This window comes from Chelonoidis abingdonii, chromosome 9, assembly GCF_003597395.2.
Source record: "Chelonoidis abingdonii isolate Lonesome George chromosome 9, CheloAbing_2.0, whole genome shotgun sequence".
In the NCBI taxonomy this organism is placed as follows: Eukaryota; Metazoa; Chordata; order Testudines; family Testudinidae; genus Chelonoidis; species Chelonoidis abingdonii.
The window spans coordinates 71,172,568-71,192,271 of record NC_133777.1 but is presented as its reverse complement, the minus strand read 5'-3'; the positions used below and the strand labels follow the sequence as shown (position 1 = coordinate 71,192,271).

Here is a 19,704-nt window from a genome sequence, read left to right as displayed (position 1 = left end):
TGGTGACTCAGGAAGCCGCCAGCTCCCCCTCCCCTTCCGTCATAAAGCCAATAGCCGTCACCGCCCACCTCTGACTGACGGTAGCTGAAAGCCAATGGAATCCAAAGATCCGCCTCAACTGCGCCACTAGCAGCCAATAGCTGAGCAGCTACGGGGTGTGAGCGTTTGCCCACCCCACGCCGGCCTACTGGCCAACCTCAAGCCGTTTTGGCGGAGAGTGGCGTGGCCAGTCTCCAATCGAATTGCACGGGAGGTTGCTAAGGGGTAGTTGGTAGCAGGGCCGGCTCGGCTGCAGACCGATGCGATGGGAACTGGTGCCTGGAAGGCGTCAGAGAACACGCGCATTGGCTGTGCCTACAGGTGATATAGGTGGGGGAGGGGCCGAGATCGATCCACCCGTTATACATCCCGGGGTGCAGGGCGGGGAGACGGGGGTAGCGAACAAGTCGTTTCTCCTTGCCCCCGCAATCTTCGTGAGAGGAGCGGGCTGCCAGGCGCGGCGATCGAGTGTCCCCTCACACATCATCCGGCGGGGAGAAGTAGAACGGGCAGGGATGCCCAGTGTTCTCCCTCCCGCGCCCACATCCCATGGGGGAAGAAGAAGAGCCCGGGCAGGTCCAGTGTCTCCCTCCCGCGCCACATCCCATAGGGGGAGAGAAAGAGCCGGGCAGGGATCCAGTGTCTCCTCCCAGCCCTACATCCATGGGGAGAAGGAGAGGGCTAAGCATGGAAGAGGGAGCGGAGAGGAAGGAATACGACAACCTTCCCCCACGGGCCAGCGGCGGATGGATGGGGGAGGGGGAGGAGGAGCCGCAGGGATCGCGTGTCACCGGGGCGAGAAGCTGGGAAGGGATCGCGTGTAATTCCAGCCAACGACCCTCCCGACTATGATGACCCCCCCCCCCGACTATGATGAGGGGGAGATCAGGGCAGGGATCGAGTGTTATTAAACCCCCGACCCTGATGCGGGGGGCGGGGAACTGGGCAGAGATTGAGGTCCCCACTCCACATCCATCTAGTGATGGGGAACCCGGTGGGGAGATGGTGTCTTCCCCATCCCTCCTTGCTTCCATCTGTGGGGTGGGGGACCTGGGCAGGAATCAAGGACCCTTCCCTTTCTCCCCCATCCCTTTGGCCCGCTCCTGCCCCTATGGATGACAAGCCCTTCTCTCCCACACCAGAGTAAGGATAGTCCTTATTGCACACTTGCTGGTGCTCTGGGCAGCCCAGTTCAAAATTACCCCAGTGTCACAGGCTTTCACCTGTACTTTACAGAGCCCTCCTCATGTGGGTGCATATGACCTCCAGAATGTTCTCTGGCATTCATCATCTGCTTTCTCCCTTTCTTAACATGCTCTTCCTCCCCCATCCCCACGACAAAAAATTCTCACCCTTCCTGAGGCTTTACGTGCTCTGGATATTTGCAACCTGTTCTCATATCTTGTCCTCTTCCCTTCCCCTGTTTCCATTTAGCTATGCTGCATGTGTTTAGTTATTTCTTTGTAATTCAATCCCTCCACCTCAGGAGGACTTTTATTACTTCTGTTCATGGGCACGTGTCTGTGCAGTCTACCAGGTGCAGTTATTTCAGTTCTATATAAAGGGACAGTTGCCTCCCAGTTTGGTGATGTGATGCCTCTGTATATGCAGTCCAAAATTGCATTAGCCTCTATTGCACCCATATCACATTGCAAACACGTCTTGTTTGCTGTCCACTATCACCCCTAAGTCTCATTCAGCTGTTCCTGCCTTCCAAGTGTCACCTTCCCATTAGAAAAAAAGGATTGTTTGCCTTACTCTGTAGGTTGTCGCTATCTAAGTTCTCTCCATTTTCCTGCTTATACCTTTAATCTCTTGTTTTCCTTGTCTAATTACTTAGTTCTCACTGGTGTCTGAAATACCCTTCTGATTTGGGATCAGCAAACTTAATAGGCCATAATCTGTCTTTCCATGTCATTTAATAAAGATCCTAAATACAAATGTAATAATATGAAACCCTGCTGCTCCCTTCCTTCCTCCCGTCCCCAATAATATTTGGCATTGTTATAGCACTTAGTCGTCCAAGGATCTCAAAGTGCTCTGCAAGGGTGGAGTAGTATTGCTGTTCCCATTTTACAGCTTGGAAACTGAGGCATAGAGGTGAAATGACTCAGGTCGCAAGTTGATGGTGGTAGACCTAGGAGCTAAAACTCGGGTCTCACTTCAGTCTGGTATTCTATCTACTGAATACATGTCCTTCTGTTACCTCCTTCCCTGACCAACTCCTAGCACCTGATGTATTTCTGAGGCAAGATGGGTGAGGTAAAGTCTTTGATTATGCACTGATTGAGGAACACCACGTGTTGTGGTAGGCATGGGTAAATTGCGGTGCATGTGTGTGGGGTCTTCTTTAAGTTCTTTATTGTAGGTGGTGTCAGAGTTGTCGGTTAGCCTCATTTACATAGTCACCACAGTTGAGGACTATGATGACACCCTCTTTTTCTGCTGATTTGGTCACTATCTGATGGTTAGATTTCAGGGACTCTATATAAGTCTTCTTGGCAGTTTAGAGGTTCTGATGAAAATGATGTTTTTAAGGACTTCACAGTCATTTTTGGGGGGTGGGGGCAGGGGCCCAATATAAGATATTACCTCACCCATCTTGTCTCTCTAATAGCCTTGGGCCAACACAGCCATCACTGCCGTATTTCCGGCATTCTGTAACCAACTCTAGATGTCATTTGACTGCCACTTGTGGTCTGTTTAGTTGTCAGTCTGAGAGACAGTGCTCTGTCCCAGTCAGTTTGGGTTTTCCAGATAAGTTTTCATGTTACACTGTATCAAATATTGTACTGCTGTTCATGTGTTACAGCTGTTATTTCTTTCATCAACTGATGTTTTAAGATACTTTCTTAAAAACTCATCATTGTCTGCAGTGACTATTTCTTTATTAAACCAACAGCTATGCATACATACAGTAGTTTCCAGTTTCTTTAGCACCTAGATAACTACTTGTTTTGGTTTTGATTGAAGTTATAGTTGTCCTGTTGTCATGGTAAGTAACAGGATTACTAGTTCCCTTTTTGTGTGTGTATAAGATGACTACCACGCTTCCTTTCTCTCACGGCTGCTGGTCTAGAAATGCCTGTAGGCTGGGCTTATTAATCGAATCAACTGACTGGTACAAAGTGTTCAGTTTTTCATTTTATTACTTTTTATCAATAGCTGTTACTGCCTAATTGTCATCACTCAGTTTCAATTAAATGGGCTTTAAAAAGTAGCTCAGCCATTTTAGAATTCTCACTGTCCCCCTTTTCTCATTTTATTAGACCTACTTTCTTTCATGTTTGGTTGCCGCTTCTGTACTTCTAACAACTGGACTTTGGCTAGATGTTTATTCTGCATTTTTTGTTTGGTTCCCTTCCCTCAATGTTTTTTTTCCCTTGCCAAACCATAACTCAGTTCTTATACGGTGGTCTGGTTCCTACACCGCAAGGGAAGCTTGGGCAGACTCTGCTGTTTTTCTCCTGGTCCAGGAGAGCTGCATAGAGCCCTGCAAAGCTGTGGATATCCATGCACCATGTTTGTGGATCAGATGTGTATACAGATTTTGTATCTGCGCAGGGCTTTAGAGATGCATTCATTTTGCTCCATTGTTCATCCTCCTGTAGGCTTCATTAGTGAGGGTACAGGACAGAAAGATGCATCTTTAGGGAACTGGATACAACAGGTTCTAATCTGTGTTTTATTTAACAAGCCCTTGTCATACATACCCTGTAGGATATATTTGCAGCTTTTTTGCACTGAACATAGCTGAGTGTAACTTGCAGGCTTGTCTACACTTGCAGCACTGCAGCTGCACCCTCTTAATAAAGACGCTGCCTACACCAATGGGAGAGCTTCTCCTGTCAGCGTAGGTACTCCACCTGCCTGAGTGGCGATAGCTAACAGGAGAAGCCCTCCTGTTAACAAAGGAGCTACTGCACTGGGGGTAGGTCGGTATAACAATGTTGCTTAGAGATGTGGATTTTCCACACCCCTGAGCGACGTAGTTATGCTGAAATAAGTTGGTAGTGTAGCCTGAGTCTCAGTGGGAGATGGCAGTTGGCCCAGGCTTTACTGGTGCTGGAGAGGGATAAGCTTTCCCTGTTTCTCCTGGGGATGAAGTAGCTTCTTACAGGAAGGGCTGTGGCTGTATATCCCTTCTGTCACTATCCCCCCCTATGAAAAACAGCTTCTTCTGATGGAGCTTTTGCTTTTGAGTGAACTTTTTCTAGCCCTCTTTTCTCTTCAGGTGAGATGTGGGCTTCCTGTTTAGTGAGCTAATCCAAGATTGCTATAAAGCATCACAGATGGGAGAAGCACTTGTGTGACATGTAAAGACGCACCCTCAAAGATGCTTCCCTGTCCTGAAGGGCACACCATCTAAAATAGCAACACTGTTGGGGGTGGAGGTAATAGTTGAGGGGGATGAAGTGATGAAGGAATAACCAGAATAACACTGTGGATTTGCTTGGCAGGTACAAGTCAAGTTGGTCCCAAGCTGTAGAAAAAGATGGGGTTTGGGTGTCTGGTACTCAGGTGCGGTGGAGGCAGCTGTGAACAAAGCAGTTAGAATTAGTAAGTACAAAATCAGTTGCTCTCTGGACTGCGATTTGTAGCATCCGTTGTCTACCTGGACTGTTTTGTATTTAATAATTGTAAGTAAACAGTTTGCTAATTCCAGTAATTACTCTCTTGGCCTTTCTGTTCCTCTTTTGTGTTTACAAAAGATTGCAGATTAATTTTAGTGGTGGCATTAGGATTTTATAATACACACTTCCAATGGCCAGTAATACTGCCTTTAATACTTACCCAGGATAAATCTTGACCTACAAAGTCTCAGCCTGGGCACAAACTAGCTCAGGGGTCGACAACCTTTGGCACGTGGCTCGCCAAGGTAAGCACACTGGCGGGCCAGACCAGTTTATCTGCTGCATCTGCAGGTTTGTCCGATCACAGCTCCCACTGGCTTTGGTTCATCGCTCCAGGCCAGTGGGGGCAGCGGAAAGCGGAGCAGGCTGAGGGATGTGCTCGCCGCCGCTTCCTTCTGCCCCCATTGGCCTGGGACGGAGAACCGCGGCCAGTGGGAGCCGCGATTGGCTGAACCTACGGGCGCGGCCGGTAAACAAACCGACCTGGCCCACCAGGGTGCTTATCCTGGCCCACCAGGGTGCTTATCCTGGTGAGCCACATGCCAAAGGTTGCCGACCCCCGAACTAGCTTTTAACCAAGTTTTGCTTTAGGTTGCAGGTCTAGTGGTTTTACCTGCTCTGGTGTCAGTATTTTGTATGGGATATTAAAGTTTTCTGAAGTTCTGTTAGTGTTTTAGAATTATTTTCAGTTATGGTTTTGAGTTTGTTCTAAAGATTATTCAACATACCCTGTATTTGTAATGCAAAACATTACATAAATGTTAAAATAAACCTCACCGGCTGCTGTTAATCTAAAATGTGCACGAATTGTTTTAATTTCTCCAAAATCAAATTTGAAATCTGATCATATGTACAGATAAACATTTCCCACTCTTCTTTAAAAGCCAAATCTAGTGATAAAAGTTCATCTGATGGATAAGTTAATAATGTATTTAAAAGAGTTGGTTAACTTCAGTACCAGACAACCAATTTCAATGTCAACATACAACGAGGAAAACAGCTGTTTAAACTAAGCTTTTTGTTTAAAAATAAAATAAATAAAAGCCACTGTTGTTGCTCCAGAGGTAGCAATGGTGGGAATGCTAATGGGAAGAGGCGTGCAGGCAGTTGGCAGCATTTTAAGCACAATTTAACACTACCCAAAGGACTTTTGTACAACACAGTGCTTACAATTCTGGTACTTGCTCCAAGGTAGAGCTCTCATTGATAACGTAAATTCAGTGCTGCTAGTGCTAGCAGCAGTGGTAGGAAACAAACATAGGATGTCCTGTGTTTTCCCCTGTGTCATTGCATACATGCAATAGTAGAATAGTTGCCTGGTACTGAAGTTGCATCACACCATTAAGAAATTTCTGTTTCAGCATCTGCATCACTTCAGTTAAACAGCATGAAAATAGGTAGTCAGAAGTGGAATCATGGGGAGATCGATCCAGGGCATTGGCATTCTTTGTCACTTTGGATCGAGCTCTCAGGAATGCTAGACCCATCAATAACTCCTCTTTTAAAAAAGCTTTTGTTGTCACTTAAAAAAGGTGTTTTTACATCTTTCAGATTTGTAAGAATGAGGAAAATTAAATCTAACGAATTTATCACTGTTTCAGCTGTTTGCTTTTTACAGTTTCAGGTTGTCTGCTCAAAAAACCCCAATAATCTTTAATAGCCGGAATCTAGTTGATTTCACTTTCTACCTCTAAAGCTTTAGCTCAGTACAGCAGATTCAGTTGCAATTTTTCCACGGGAATAAATTCCAAATACATTTGTGTAGAGTAGAACTAAAAATAAACACGGAAACTTTCTTAGAATTGTGACAAAACTCTGCCTTAAAAAAACTAACTTGGGGGTTGGGATTGCATAGTATAATGTGTATGGAAGGCATTATGTGTGTCAAAATATCTAAATGTAATGCACACCAATACATTGACAGTGCAAACTATTTAATTCTAATGTATACTTAATCTACAATCATAAGCTATGTACTGGATGTGTGTTAAACCTCACACATTGTATAGTACCAGCTGATGTCTCTGGCCTGGCTGGGGCCTGGGGTCCTCTGGCAATATGGTATGAATGTGCCCTTAGGTAGGGAAATTGTGGCAAGACTGGTTGGATTGCGGGTTGTGGCAGTGATTTTTATCCTTTAATTCATAGTTATGGGCAGGGTGTCAGGTTCTGCCTGGCAAGGAAAGCCATTTTAATGAACTAGAAGTGAAGAATTCAGATTTATTAAATTTGTATTATGGTATGACCTGGTAATCCTAGTCAGAATCCCATTTTCCAAGTTGCTGTTCAGGCATGCATTAAAATCTGAAGTGCATATACTGTGAGAAATATGTAGGAGTAGTTACGCAGAACTAGGTTAAAAGTATTAAAGTGAACTGATTTAGGGGAGGAAAATAGGCACCTAAGAACCTTTCCAGATTACAGTACTCACTGAGTTTCACTGGGAGTTTGGCATTTCACTGGCTTTTGTGCCTTTGCAGAGATTTTTTGGGGAGAATGAGAGGGATATGGAGGGTGACATTTTCTAGAAACCTAAATATCAAGGGATGGAGCTCTCAGCTGACTTTAAGGCTTTACATATCTTGCATTCCTGGTCAGTCCTCACCCGAAGCTGAGAATTGCATGTGCCAGAAGCATTCTGTGTATTGTTCTTAACAAGGTGACTATGTGTTGGGTTTCTTTAAAGTGGTCCTTGTTCTTCTGCTTATCTCAGCCTTGAAATGATGTTGCCTTGTTTTTAGTTTTTGAATTTATGAACATAAAACTTAAAATTAAAGAGTTCCCCTGGACTTGTGCTACTAGTTTTCATTGGCCGCAAACACGCTTTGTATGAGGGGCTCTGCAAGATTCCTCTTCTCATGCATGGTCTGAGAAAATGGAATTCTCTGAGCACTATTCCTGCTTGTACATTTCCTGCAAGTGCTGGGAGGCTGAACAGATAACCCTGTGCGGCTTCACTGGGAGGTACTGTTCCCTCTAATGTTGACAGTGTAGGTATCTTTCTCTAATTATATTTTATAATATTTAAGGCTGGCCTATTTGCCTAGTGCTTTTGGACTTTGTCTCGTGTTTACCTTGCAGAGAAAGCTGTGCTGAGCACTCAGCCCTGGGTAGGATGAAGTGTATCTTATCACTCAGCAGCAGCTCCTGCAGCTGACCAAAGAGCATCTGTGATGGGCCCTGCTTCCTGTTGTCTTGGCTGAAAACAGTTCTGATGTGGGGACTTTGACAGTGTAGAGAAGGGAATCCTCAGGCTCCCTACCAGGAGACAGGCTCAGTGTATGTAAGGCTTGGACAGTATGACTGTGCTTTTTAAAAAATGCTGTGAGGGAACCTAACAGGCCTCTTAGATAGTTACACAGGTCCTGTGTAATAGGCCTAAAAGATCAGATTATAACTTCCACGTTGGTTCATGTAGCTGTGACTTGATGCCAGCAGCATCCCGCCGAGGGCTTCAGTGAAGCAGCATTGCACTGAAGAGACTGACTGTGCGGTAATGGAGTGCTGTTGTAAGGTGCTCTGAGGTTTGTGTATTTCCCTTGTGCTTAGTGTAACTCTGGCTCCAGTGGGTAGCATGTTAGATAAATAACTTGCTGTGCTGTATTGCACACCTGTTGGAGGAGGGGTTGGCCAGTATTTTTTTTCCACATAAATTACTGTGAGATCTATCAGGTTGCCTGTTTTGTGTGTTTGTTTTCTGTTTAGGCAGGCTATCTAGTAGAAGTATCCAGGTTGCAGTTACCCTGCAAAATAAGGACAAATATGGAGAGGTTGGTTCTTTGGGGTTCCAGCACATAAGGGATTCTCTACTTACTTCAGTGTTGCCAATTAAATGGGGCAGGGGCCTTGGTTCTGCTTTAATCTGATGAATCAAAGAACCTGCTATTATCCTGAAGCAGAGTAACACTCGTATCTTCTGATCCATGCATAAAGGACTTCAGCAACGTCTCCACTGTGACGCATCACTTGCACTCCGTAGATCTTGTTTCCAAAACCTAATCATAGTTTTAGATAAGATAGCGCTCCATATTCTGAGAGCTGGTCAGGCTGATGTACCCTAATGTGGCAAAATGCATTATAATGGTTCTATGCCTTGATAAAGGTTACTCTTAAGTAACACTGAATGTATTTCTGAATGCAGTCTCCTTATATGCACTAGCTTGGTTTGCCTGGTTCCCTGCTATTTCATAAACATGTTTGTATTTTGAGTTGTGGGAACAAACATAGGGAAGGCTGGGAATGAGCTTGAGTACATGTGAGTTTCTTTGCTTTGTGAGATAAAGAGTCATTTGGATGCACCTTACCAAGGCAGTAGCAGAGCCCTAATGGTTTTGCATCCGTGTACATCTAACCAGTACACCCTGTGGTTAAATGTACTGAAATTGCCATATTTATTTTTGACAAGCAGAAATCTGCGAGGCTCCTTTGTGGACACTTAAGTGGAGCAGCAGTTAATATTATAGAGAATCTGTCAAATGGTTTGTGAAAACTCCAGATTTGGAACAAGGAGGACAAAATGCAAGAGCTGCCTGTGATGTGTTATATCTAAAATGGTTTTGTTGAAACATGCTGCTAAGGAAAATCAAAGCAGTTTCTTTTGGGAGAAGGGAAGAAAGATTCAAGAGGCTCTGGCTGCAAGCTAGACTTAAACTGTCTCTGTTAGCAGGGCCAAAATAGATTGCTTGGATAATTCTGTATGTAGGGAAAGTTTTCAAAAGTAAATTTGCTTAGAACGCTAAAGTGTATGTGCAAATCTCTTCAAAGTGCTCAGTTCCAAGGGTGGGTCTTTTGGATGGTAGCTGCTCTCCATAAAATCAGATAACGTACTGAACACTCCTGGTTGTCTGGCCCCAGCTACGTGATGCCTTATGCAATGTAAACACTCTCCCATAACCTTACAGCACCTCTACACTTGAAGTATCTGGCTTGTGTGCTATGTAATGAATTCAAAATCCACCAAAGGTGCTAGCTGAGAAGTTTCTGTCAGACTATGGTACGAGCCAGTGACCAACCAAATCTCTCCCTTGAGCCCTGATTTTGGCACAGTAGTCTTTCAGCACTGAACTTGTGCTGCAACTTTGAATTAAGTTTTCCTTCATAGGGCTTGTCTGCACAAGCAATTAGTTCTCTGCACGTTGGGATTTGAATCTATCCCGCACTAGCCTGCCACTCTCTGTCTATTGGGACCCTGCTGACATGCATTAACAATTGGTTAATGTGTTTTCGGTAGTTTCATTTCCAGGGGGATTAGATTATCTTCACAAGTGCTAAATAAGGAGATCCTAAGTGCATGGTCTGGCTCAGAACATGCTTCTTAGGACTTCCTACCAAATGCTTAGAAGTTCCTTAGGGTGATCTTTCAGCTTTTGGCAGGTGCCCTTTTTGTGGAGTCGTCAATTGACTTGAATCTCTGAGGAAGAGGCAGACCAAAAAGTTCTTTTTTGTGCTGATTATGGATCTAAACGTTTCATGTAATTGCATAAAATTTGAAATAGCAGGTTGATATCTTTCCATCCACACGTTACTGAGCCTGCAAGAAACAGATGTACAGTTTTATTCTTCTAGCATTTTATGCAGTCCTTCGTACAGCTTGCTATTGAGATGTACTGTAACCTGTCGGTAAGAGCGGAGTTTGTCCCCTGTGGAATTTCCAGGTATTTGTATGCAGAAGATACCATTTAATGTATTACCACCCCAAACCAAATCTACTCCTGACACGTTCATTCTGGATGCCTGAACATAAGCAAGCTGACTTTTTAAAACTAGTATTCCTGTTATAACCCCCAGTGTTTAGTGCAGAGTGTGCAGTGACCTGCAACTTTGTTTTACTTTCAGTGGCATGTTTCAAAAACTGTTCTAGTTCAGGGGTGCCTCCTGTGGGGAGGCCTGTTGATTTTTGCCTGTTTCTTTCTCACTGACTTCTGCTACTTTTTGCCTGGCTTATCCTCATCTAAATTGTCTCAAAGACTTCTGTCCTATATTTGTTTTTTGTGGACTTATTTCTTAACAGAAACCCCTAGCACTTACAGTGCCTCCCTCCGACCTATGTACAGCAGTATGTCACACTCAGCTTGGTGTGACATACTGCTGTACATAGGTCAGAGGGAGGCACTTAGACCGTCTAACTGCTGCGCTAGCATCACATTCGACTTCGTGATAACACAATCAGGATGACACAAGCCTGTCCACATAATTCCTAGACTATTTTTAAGGCCAGATGAGAACCTATTGTTTATTATGACCATATAGTCTGACCTCCTGCATAATACAGACCATAGAATTTCACTCAGTAACTACTGCATTAAGCCCACAACTGCTGGTTAAGCTACAGCACATCTTTTAGAAAGACATCTAGTTTATCTGAAGACCTCAAGTGATGGAGAAACCATCACAATCACTTGATATGTGGATCCCTTCAACCTTGTTTTAATGGAAATGTGGGTTAAAGGATTAAAAAATGTCACCATCTTAAACTTCCTTTGACTTACTTTCATCCCTCTTGTTTCTTACAGTGTAGATATAGGTCAGTGACATCTTATGGCTTCTAACATGCCAACTTGTCAACAGTTGGTCAAAAGTACACCGAAGTTCCTTTGAGAGGCTAGGAGGCCTACAAATTTAAGAGCTTTCCTGTAAAGACAATTATCGTTGGTTAGACCCAGTGCAGGATAGCCTGGCTGATGGAAGGGTCTCTAAAATAATACATGCAGAGCTGCTGAGTCATGGAGGGTGGAAGGCAGGGCTGTGATTATCTTCTCCAGAAGCTTGGATTCCAAATTAGCGTATTATGTCTATCAGGGATCGGAAGAACCAATAGCGAAGCATAAGTGACTCGCCTCTGAAGCTATATCCTTTTCACTTGCCTTAATGCAATGTCATGACATACCAGATTTTGCCATGAGTGTTGGCACACGTGTGTACTAGTGTTAATTAAATGGGCATGTCTGAACCTCCTGATTGCTGTCACAATCTTGCTGAAGAATGATATGCTGTAAGTTGTGATACCACAAGTGTGGAAGCCAAACTGAGTTTGTAAATGAGCTTCCATCTGTTAAAGTAAGAGTTCTTTTGGTTAAGCCTGTATTAAAGCAATGGAAATGATTTTTGCAGTTTGACAGGTTAGCACTTTCACAGTGCTGGTGCTGTACAGTCTACAGAAAGCTGAGAAGAGGCCTGGTAGACCCTTGCAATGGCAGGAAATCCTGGGAGTGTGTATGATCCCTGCACAGTACCACTTCCCATATGTCCTGTCTTCTCAAGTGCAAGGCTGACTTGTGTTTGAAAAGTGCTTCTCACTTCCAGCACGGTGTGAATTTACAGGATGCTTCAATGAAAGTGAGATTTGTCTTTTGCAGTGAAAATACTTATGCTGTGCAGTTCAAGAATTGCTGTGCAGGGTAGATCAACTAAAGTAACTGTGCTTGAAAGAGGGCTTCCATGAAGCAGATGTATCAGAGAGTACACTGTGTCACCATGACTTTCAGACACAAGTTAATTACCATTATCTTTTTGCTTGCAGACATTCTTGTCTGCATTGGGACCTCTACACACTCATTTGTGTTCTTTCTGTTAGGCTGCATATCTCTCTACTGGAAGTGGTGGTAATGTGATCTTTGTGGTTTTATTTTAGGGTAATTCTACTAGAACATCGATCTGAACAGTAAAACTGGGATCCTTTGAGAACTGCCTGAATTCTTCTAGCTCTGAAGAACAAGCAACACTGGTAAATATTTGTCTCATTTCTTTGGATGAGTTAATATTTAGCATGGGGAGAGAAGGGCTAAGGAAAAATTGCCCACTTAGCTCTAGGTCTGCTTAAATGGATTGCTTTTCCAGAACAGTAGCTAGCTGGAGACCTAGTATCAAGGTCCCTTCTAGTTCCGCATTTCTGTGATTTCTGCACAGAGGCTGACGATTGCATGTCTGCTTCTGGAGCAGAGGCTAGGCCAAAGTTGGAGACTCTCATAGCTTCTGTCATATACAGAGGGATGAAGAGTGTGTGATCCTTGTGTTTCTTTGCATAATCTTGTATCTAAGAAGTTTGTGTAGGGCTCTGGGTTTTTAATCGTAATCTTGTCTCTTGGTTGCAGAACTACAGTAAGCCTAAGTGAAAAAATAACACATTCAGCTGGCGTTTGATTCCTTACTATGAGGGCAGGTTATCCCATATCTGCCTACTGCATGGTTTCTGGCACCTCCTCCAAAGCCTGTGGTGTTGGCGCTGTCAGGTTACTGGATTTGATGGACTTCTGGTCTGATCCAGTCTGGCAATCCTTATGGTCCTGGGCAACGATAAGTAAGGCTGCGAGTTTGTCACGGAGGTCTTGGAAGTCACAGATTCCATGACTTTCCAGGACCTTCATGACTTCTGCAGTGGCCAGTCGCACCGGCCACTGCTAGGCAGTCTTGGGCCACCGTGCCCCCCCCCCCCTCCAACTCCGCAGCAGCAGGATTTTGGGTGGGGTGGGGCTCAGGGCTAAGGAAAGGGGGTTGGGGCACAGGATGGGGTGAGGGCTCCGGGTGGTGCTTACCTTGGAGGGCTCCCCGGAAGCAACGACATGTCCCTCAGCTTGTAGGTGTAGGTGCAGCCAGGTGGCGCCGCATGCTGCCTCTGCCGCAGGCACCATCCCCACAGCTCCCATTGGCCATGGTTCCTGGACAATGAGAGCTGCTGAGCCAGCGCTTTGGGTGAAGGCAGCGCATGGAGCCGTCTGGCCATGCCTCTGCCTAGAAGCCGAGGGACATGTCGTCCCTTCCAGGGAGATGCACAGAGCCAGGTAGGGAGCTTGCCAGCCCCTCGAAAACCCCCTCAGCGCCAGGGGGGATCCTGGTCCCCTCCCCCCAAGCACCCAAGATTTAGTCAGGGATTTATAGTAAATGCCATGGGCAGGTCATGGGATGTCAATTTATGTTTACTGCCCGTGACCTGTCCATGACTTTTACTAAAAATACCCAAGACTAAAATATAGCCTTAACGATAAGGAGGGTTCAGATAACATGATAGATTAAAGTAAAGAATCTTATAGTTCAGTGTGAGAAGGAGTTTACTTCGATGCTATTTCATGGTAGTGTCATCATGTCAAACTTCTCTCTAAATCCACTGACCCAGACTGCTCCTCTGGGGTGTTTGGTATTTCTAAAGAATAGGTATCCCATTACCAAACACACATTCCAGTGTTCCTATCCTCAAGCAATCTGAAGGATTTAGACTGTCCCTGAGTCCGCTCACTGCTAGGGTGCTTCCTTCTGGCCGTGTCTGGGGATTAGCTCCACGCCGGTCCAACACTCCTTTCTGCTGTTTGCTGCATGTCCTGCTGCTCTTTCGCACTCTATCTGACTTGGCTTGGCCCTCCGGCCAGGTCCCTGTGCGTCCCTTCCAGGAAAACTTTTTCGCCTTTCCATACAAAGGGTCCCAAGCAGTCTTCTCATTCCCTGTCCAGTCTTCTCATTCCCTAGTGGCTGGTAGGCAAATTCAGGCCTGCGTTCTACTCCTGGTTCCAGCTCAGGGGCCCTCTAATCAGCAGCCAAGGTCTGCACCATCCTAAACCTTGCTGTCTTTTCCTGAGCCTTTCCTACATCTTCTGGTTTCCCTCTGGGTTTGTCAGCCCAAATGCTCTCCTCCCAGGGGGTGACTGCAGATCAGGGGTGCCAGAACAAGAGGGGGCAGAGGACCATGGCCCCATCACTTTTAAAAGTGGGAGGGCTACACCCTCACACTTCTTACCAGCTGTAAGGCGGGGGCAGAGGAGGGGGTGGGGTGGAGTGAGCAGGGAATGGGCCTTGGGGGAAAGGGTGGTGTGGAGCCAGAGCCATAGTGTGGGTGCCGATAGGGCCCCCGCCACACACACACACACACTTACTTACTTACTTTTAGGGAGCTTCTGCTGCTCCTGCTTCAGATTAAAACTCTAGGCCCAAACACACCTCCCTTCCCCCGAGGAGTGACTGCAGACTGCTTCCCTGCAGCCCCTTTCTGTTGCCAGCTTCCTGGTTTCTATGTTAGCCCCTCTTATACCTTTCCAGATGGGCTCTGTCCTCATTCAGGGGATTTTTTAGTCCATCAGATTCCCCTCAGCTGTGGTCTACCTGGTTAACTTCCCCCTTCTCAGCCTCATTCGCCCCTTCCAGGCTGGTGTGGAGTTATACGATGGTATGACAGTTCTAGGGACGTTGTGTGGAACTATGGCGTGATCTACTATGAGGAGAAATTGGGCATGTCTTGGTTTCTCATCTTTTCCCAAAACATGGCACCACTCCCACCTTCAGTTGTGCTGGACATTCTTTGGACATATTGCGGTCAGCTAGTGGTTTTGGGATCTTGGCAGTGTTTGATGCTTAAGATACCCACATTACTGAAATCATAATGCAACACTGAATAGGAATAAATCTCCCTCCCTAACTGATCCCCCTGTCTGTACCAGAGCTACGCGAGATGACCCTTTAGAGTCATAGAATGCAAGGCAACTCCAGATGTGACTTGTTTTGAATGGACCCTGTAATGGGAGTATTTATTTGTGCAGCGAAGCATTCCTTGTAGCACTATCAGTGGGATTCTGTATTTCATACTGCAGCTTGACTTGTGTAGATGTGTCAATATGTTGCAAAAAGGCTAAACTTCTTCTTTGTCTCTAGATTTAAAATGAATGCAATGCTGGAAACCCCTGAGCTGCCAGCAGTGTTCGATGGGGTGAAACTCGCTGCAGTCGCCGCTGTTCTCTATGTCATCGTTCGCTGCCTGAATCTAAAGAGCCCAACTGCCCCTCCTGATCTCATTTACCAGGACACTGCTCTGTCACGCTTCTTGCTCAAATCCTGCCCGCTTCTGACCAAAGAGTGAGTGATAAATACAGCCTTATAACTAACGAACTTTTATACAATGAAGAGAAGTTGAGCTTAGGTATTCTCACCTCACTGCATACAGTTGTACAAGAACACCGTAAACCTGGGTATAAATAGATGGCGGGGTATTCTTTGGAGATGCAGAACTAACAGCAGGGACCTATTTTTGTTGGCATAAAAAAGCCCCTCCAAATGATTGTTACAGTATTCCCCAGGGTCCCCAGGATCTAAGCCTCAGCTCAGGTAGTCACACTTGGGCTAGTAGGGCTTGAGCTAGCACACTAAAAGTAGCTGAGCCGAGGTAGCCAAACAAGCTCAGGCCTACCCCGTTGCCTGGTCCAAGCTCTGATAGCTAGCCTGAGCGGCCACTGGTGCCATAATGTCCACACAGTTCTTTTTAGCACGGTAGTGTGAGTGCCGCTAACACAAGTCTTTTTACCTGGCTGTGAGGCTCACTCGCAGCTGCAGTATAGACATAGACACATTGTGTTGTGTGCTGTACAAATGCATGGAAGGGCAGTCCCTGACCCAGTCAGTGTCTTGGCTTACATCACTGGGACGTGTTCCCCACTATGGAAAAATAGGACCCAGCACAACATGTTTCTTCCTATGGGAGGTGTAGGGAATATCTGTTATGACGTCCTGCACTCCAGTGACTAACAGAGCATTTTGACACTTATAGAACTTACAGTATAAGAGCTTTTCAATCTATTTGTCAGAGTGCTTGCAGTTCATTTCAAGATGGGTGAAACCATCAAAATGTTGAGCAAAGCAGATCTCTTTCATAGCAGTCTAATAAATAAGAAAGCAATGAAATGTCGGTTCTTGCCAGTTCTTCTTTGAGAGAAAGGCGTGTAAAACTAGCATCTGTCAGTTAACTGCAGAAGTGACCTTTTAAGGTATCAGGCCAAAACTTTTCCTACTCTGCTGTCTGCAAAGTCAACGTAACTTTTAACAAGAAAGAAGTAAATTCAAATGCTTAATACTGGCCTGTTGCGTTGAGGAAGAATTTACATTAACTTGTGTGTGAGGCTTTGGAAGGAAACTGACTTCCGTTTAAAGCTTCTTAAGTGATTATACACAAGGAACAGATAATGTCTTGAGGTCTTTATTCTGAAACACTGTATTGATTGATTCAATCTGTGAGAATTCAGGGATTACTGAATAAACCTGAACTTTTATTTGAGTATGAAAAGTCTAGTTGCATCTGTGATACCAGGAACACTGTTTGTATTCCAATAAGATCTAAAAGCCTTAACCAAGATTGGGGTCTCGTGCTAGGTGCTGTGCAAACACAACGGTTCACAGCCTGAGTCTTGAAAGCTTACAGTCTAAAGAGACAGAATAAAGGGTGGGAGGAAGAAAGTATTATATCCATTTTACAGATTGGGAACTGAGGCTCCAACTAAGTGACTTCTCAAATTCATACACTAAACCTGTGGCAGAACTGAGAATTGAATCTACATCCCCTGAATCCCAATCCAGTGCTGCAGCCCAAGACCATCCATCTGTTCTCAGATTTGCAAGAAATATTTGTCAGGGAACAATGATTGGTCAAGTACAGTATATTAACAAATACTCTCTGGGATTAGAGGTTCTACTCCAGTGACTCTGCTCACGTACACAGAATTATGCTGGTCAGCAGTTTTGTAAGCACATGACTTGTGAACTTCAGTGCCCTAGAGGAAGGTGAGGTTCAGGTGGATGTACTCAACACAGGCTGTTGCAAGGGGCACTGGTCTTCCCTGTCTGTCTCTGACTTTCATCTTTGTTGAAGTCTAGATCCTCCCTCTTCTAAGACACCTCTAGAACAGGGGTAGGCAACCTATGGCACACGTGCAGAAGGCGCCACGTGAGGTGCTTTTCAGTGGCACTCACACACCTGGGTCCTAGTCACTGGTCCAGGGGGCTCTGCATTTTAGTTTAATTTTAAATGAGGCTTCTTAAACATTTTAAAAACCTTATTTACTTTACATACAACAATAGTTTAGTTATATATTGTAGACTTATAGAAAGAGACCTTCTAAAAATGTTAATGTATTACTGGCACACACAACCTTAAATCCGAGTGAATAAATAAAGACTCGGCACACCACTTCTGAAAGGTTTCCAACCCCTGCTTTAGAATATAAACATCAAAAACACAGATAATGCAACACTTAAAGGTTGCCGTTCTGTTGTGCAATAACTGGAGGAAATACAGAAGTAAATTTTCCACAGAGCCTTAACATGATAGTAACAGCCTGTGCAATATTGCACTGTTTACTGTCCACGTTCTCACGGAACCCATGATGTCAAAACTCTGATCTGAGTGGGACTCTCTTCAGCCTGTAACTCTTCTCTAAAAGGAGGTACTCTCCCTTTGGGAGAAGTAGTGTGGTTCTCTGACATCTTTAATTTTAAGAATGAAATACATATAGACAAGAATTTATTTTAACTTTCATTTCCGGAGACTTTCAGGAAACAAATATTTAAATCTCTATAAATATGCATGCAAATAATTCACAAGAGTAATTAACCAACATTATATGGAAATTACTTGTGCTCATACTCCATTGTAGTATCTTGTAAGGCTTCATTAAATACTAGCTGTTTTAGAGCATAAAGGAAGCTGATTATGCAGCTTACTTTGCATTCATGTTTGAAGAAAAAAAAGAAGTGCCACAATTTCTCCTCCTTTGTGTCTGTACTCAGCTTTCTGTTAAATCCCCCACTGGTACAGCTATTTCTCTATAGTAGTGAAGTGAAGATCACCCTCTGGCTTCCAGACAGCCGCAACTTCAAATTCAGTGTACATGTTGGAAAAGTAGTGGCCTGTTAACAGGTATTATTAAAGTGAGTGAGCGACTGGTGGTAGGGAGCTTTCAGAAATGGGAACGCATGTGGGTAGAAATGAGACAATAACTTGGATGCTGTCTTGTAAAACTCTGTAGGAAATGCCTGAAATGATTTCTAAGGGGTTGGTTTAGTCCCAGCTTCACAGCCTTCAGCTGCATTTATACTTTCAAAATCTTTATTTACACTCATCCACAGAAAGGGTCTGTACACTTCATATATGAAGCTACTGAATCTGACTTTAGAAACTTGGCTGTGGCTTGTCCAACTCGGAGAGAAACCCGAGTCCAGAGTGTCTTCATCAGACATGCCACTCATGTTCAGTGCCTTACTAAGTGTAATCTTGTAGCATGTTCCTCTTTGATTCTATTTTTTTTTTCTTGACAGTCTTATTCCATGAACCACAAACTGGGATGTAAACCTAGTACCTTCCTTCGGTAGTTCAGCTGGTGTTAAGTGAATTAGTGAGGAGCTTCATAGTTGCCTGAGCCTGTTGCCAGCTAGATACTTGAGACTGGTAGATGCCAGTGGTGCTTGTAACAGGATTACCAAATAAGTTAGTTACAAGCTTTCCACTAATCTCTTGTGGACGCTCTTCAGACCCAGCCAATGGAAAGGACTTAAATGTGGTACATTCCTAAAATCCCCACTTGTCCTCCTACCCACCATTTCACTGTTTTCATTGTCTGGCTCTGTCTTGTTCATCAAATGGAAGTACCTTCTAACTGGTATTATAGTAGCAGCAGGTTCTTAACAGTCATAATTTAAGCAGCAGTGTCTCTTGCTTTGAGGCTCTTATATCCTGATCAGTGATTGTCAGTCTCTCAGTGCTCTGGGATGACCAAAATTTGCACCTGTCTTTTATCACCAGCTGCCAGACAAGTTCAGTTAAGTTAGCAACCTGCTGTCTCTATTGTTCCTTTATAACTATAATTAGTTCTGTTGTCTGACTCTGACCTAAACAAGCACAGCTTGTGTTCATTGTGCCTCTTCTGGGCTATGCTTTTTGATACATCTCTACCCTAATATAACGCGACCTGATATAACATGAATTTGGATGTAACGCAGTAAAGCAGTGCTCCAGGGGGGCGGGGCCGCGCACTCCGGCAGATCAAAGCAAGTTCGATATAATGCAGTTTCACCTATAACGTAGTAAGATTTTTTGGCTCTCGAGGATAGTGTTAGATCGGGGTAGAGGTGTATGTGGGTTTTCTTGCTGTGCTAGTGTGTATCCATTTCTTGGGGGTGAGATTGATAACCACAGGAGATCTATTCCCTTCCCAGACCTCTCCTCCCCCCAAGACTTCTCATCAAAGAATTAAAACTCTAAACATGTTTCGTATGGCCAGGCTTAGGC

At 44.6% G+C, this 19,704-nt stretch overlaps 1 protein-coding gene across 2 annotated transcripts in view; it reads left to right on the top strand.

Annotated features, from left to right (window-relative positions):
• Positions 1 to 248: 248 nt before the first annotated feature.
• ABHD2 (abhydrolase domain containing 2, acylglycerol lipase) overlaps positions 249 to 19,704 on the top strand; it is a 64,865-nt gene continuing 45,409 nt past the window's right edge. Inside the window, exons 1-3 of one of the 2 annotated variants that reach the window (XM_075069686.1) lie at positions 249 to 360; positions 12,304 to 12,396; positions 15,306 to 15,506. In XM_075069686.1, coding sequence (XP_074925787.1) covers positions 15,313 to 15,506 — 194 coding nt within the window. In that variant the 5' untranslated portion in view covers positions 249 to 360; positions 12,304 to 12,396; positions 15,306 to 15,312. Of the gene's footprint in view, positions 361 to 4,496; positions 4,600 to 12,303; positions 12,397 to 15,305; positions 15,507 to 19,704 lie in introns of those variants that run through there. The other variant, XM_032806531.2, reaches the window with a different exon arrangement.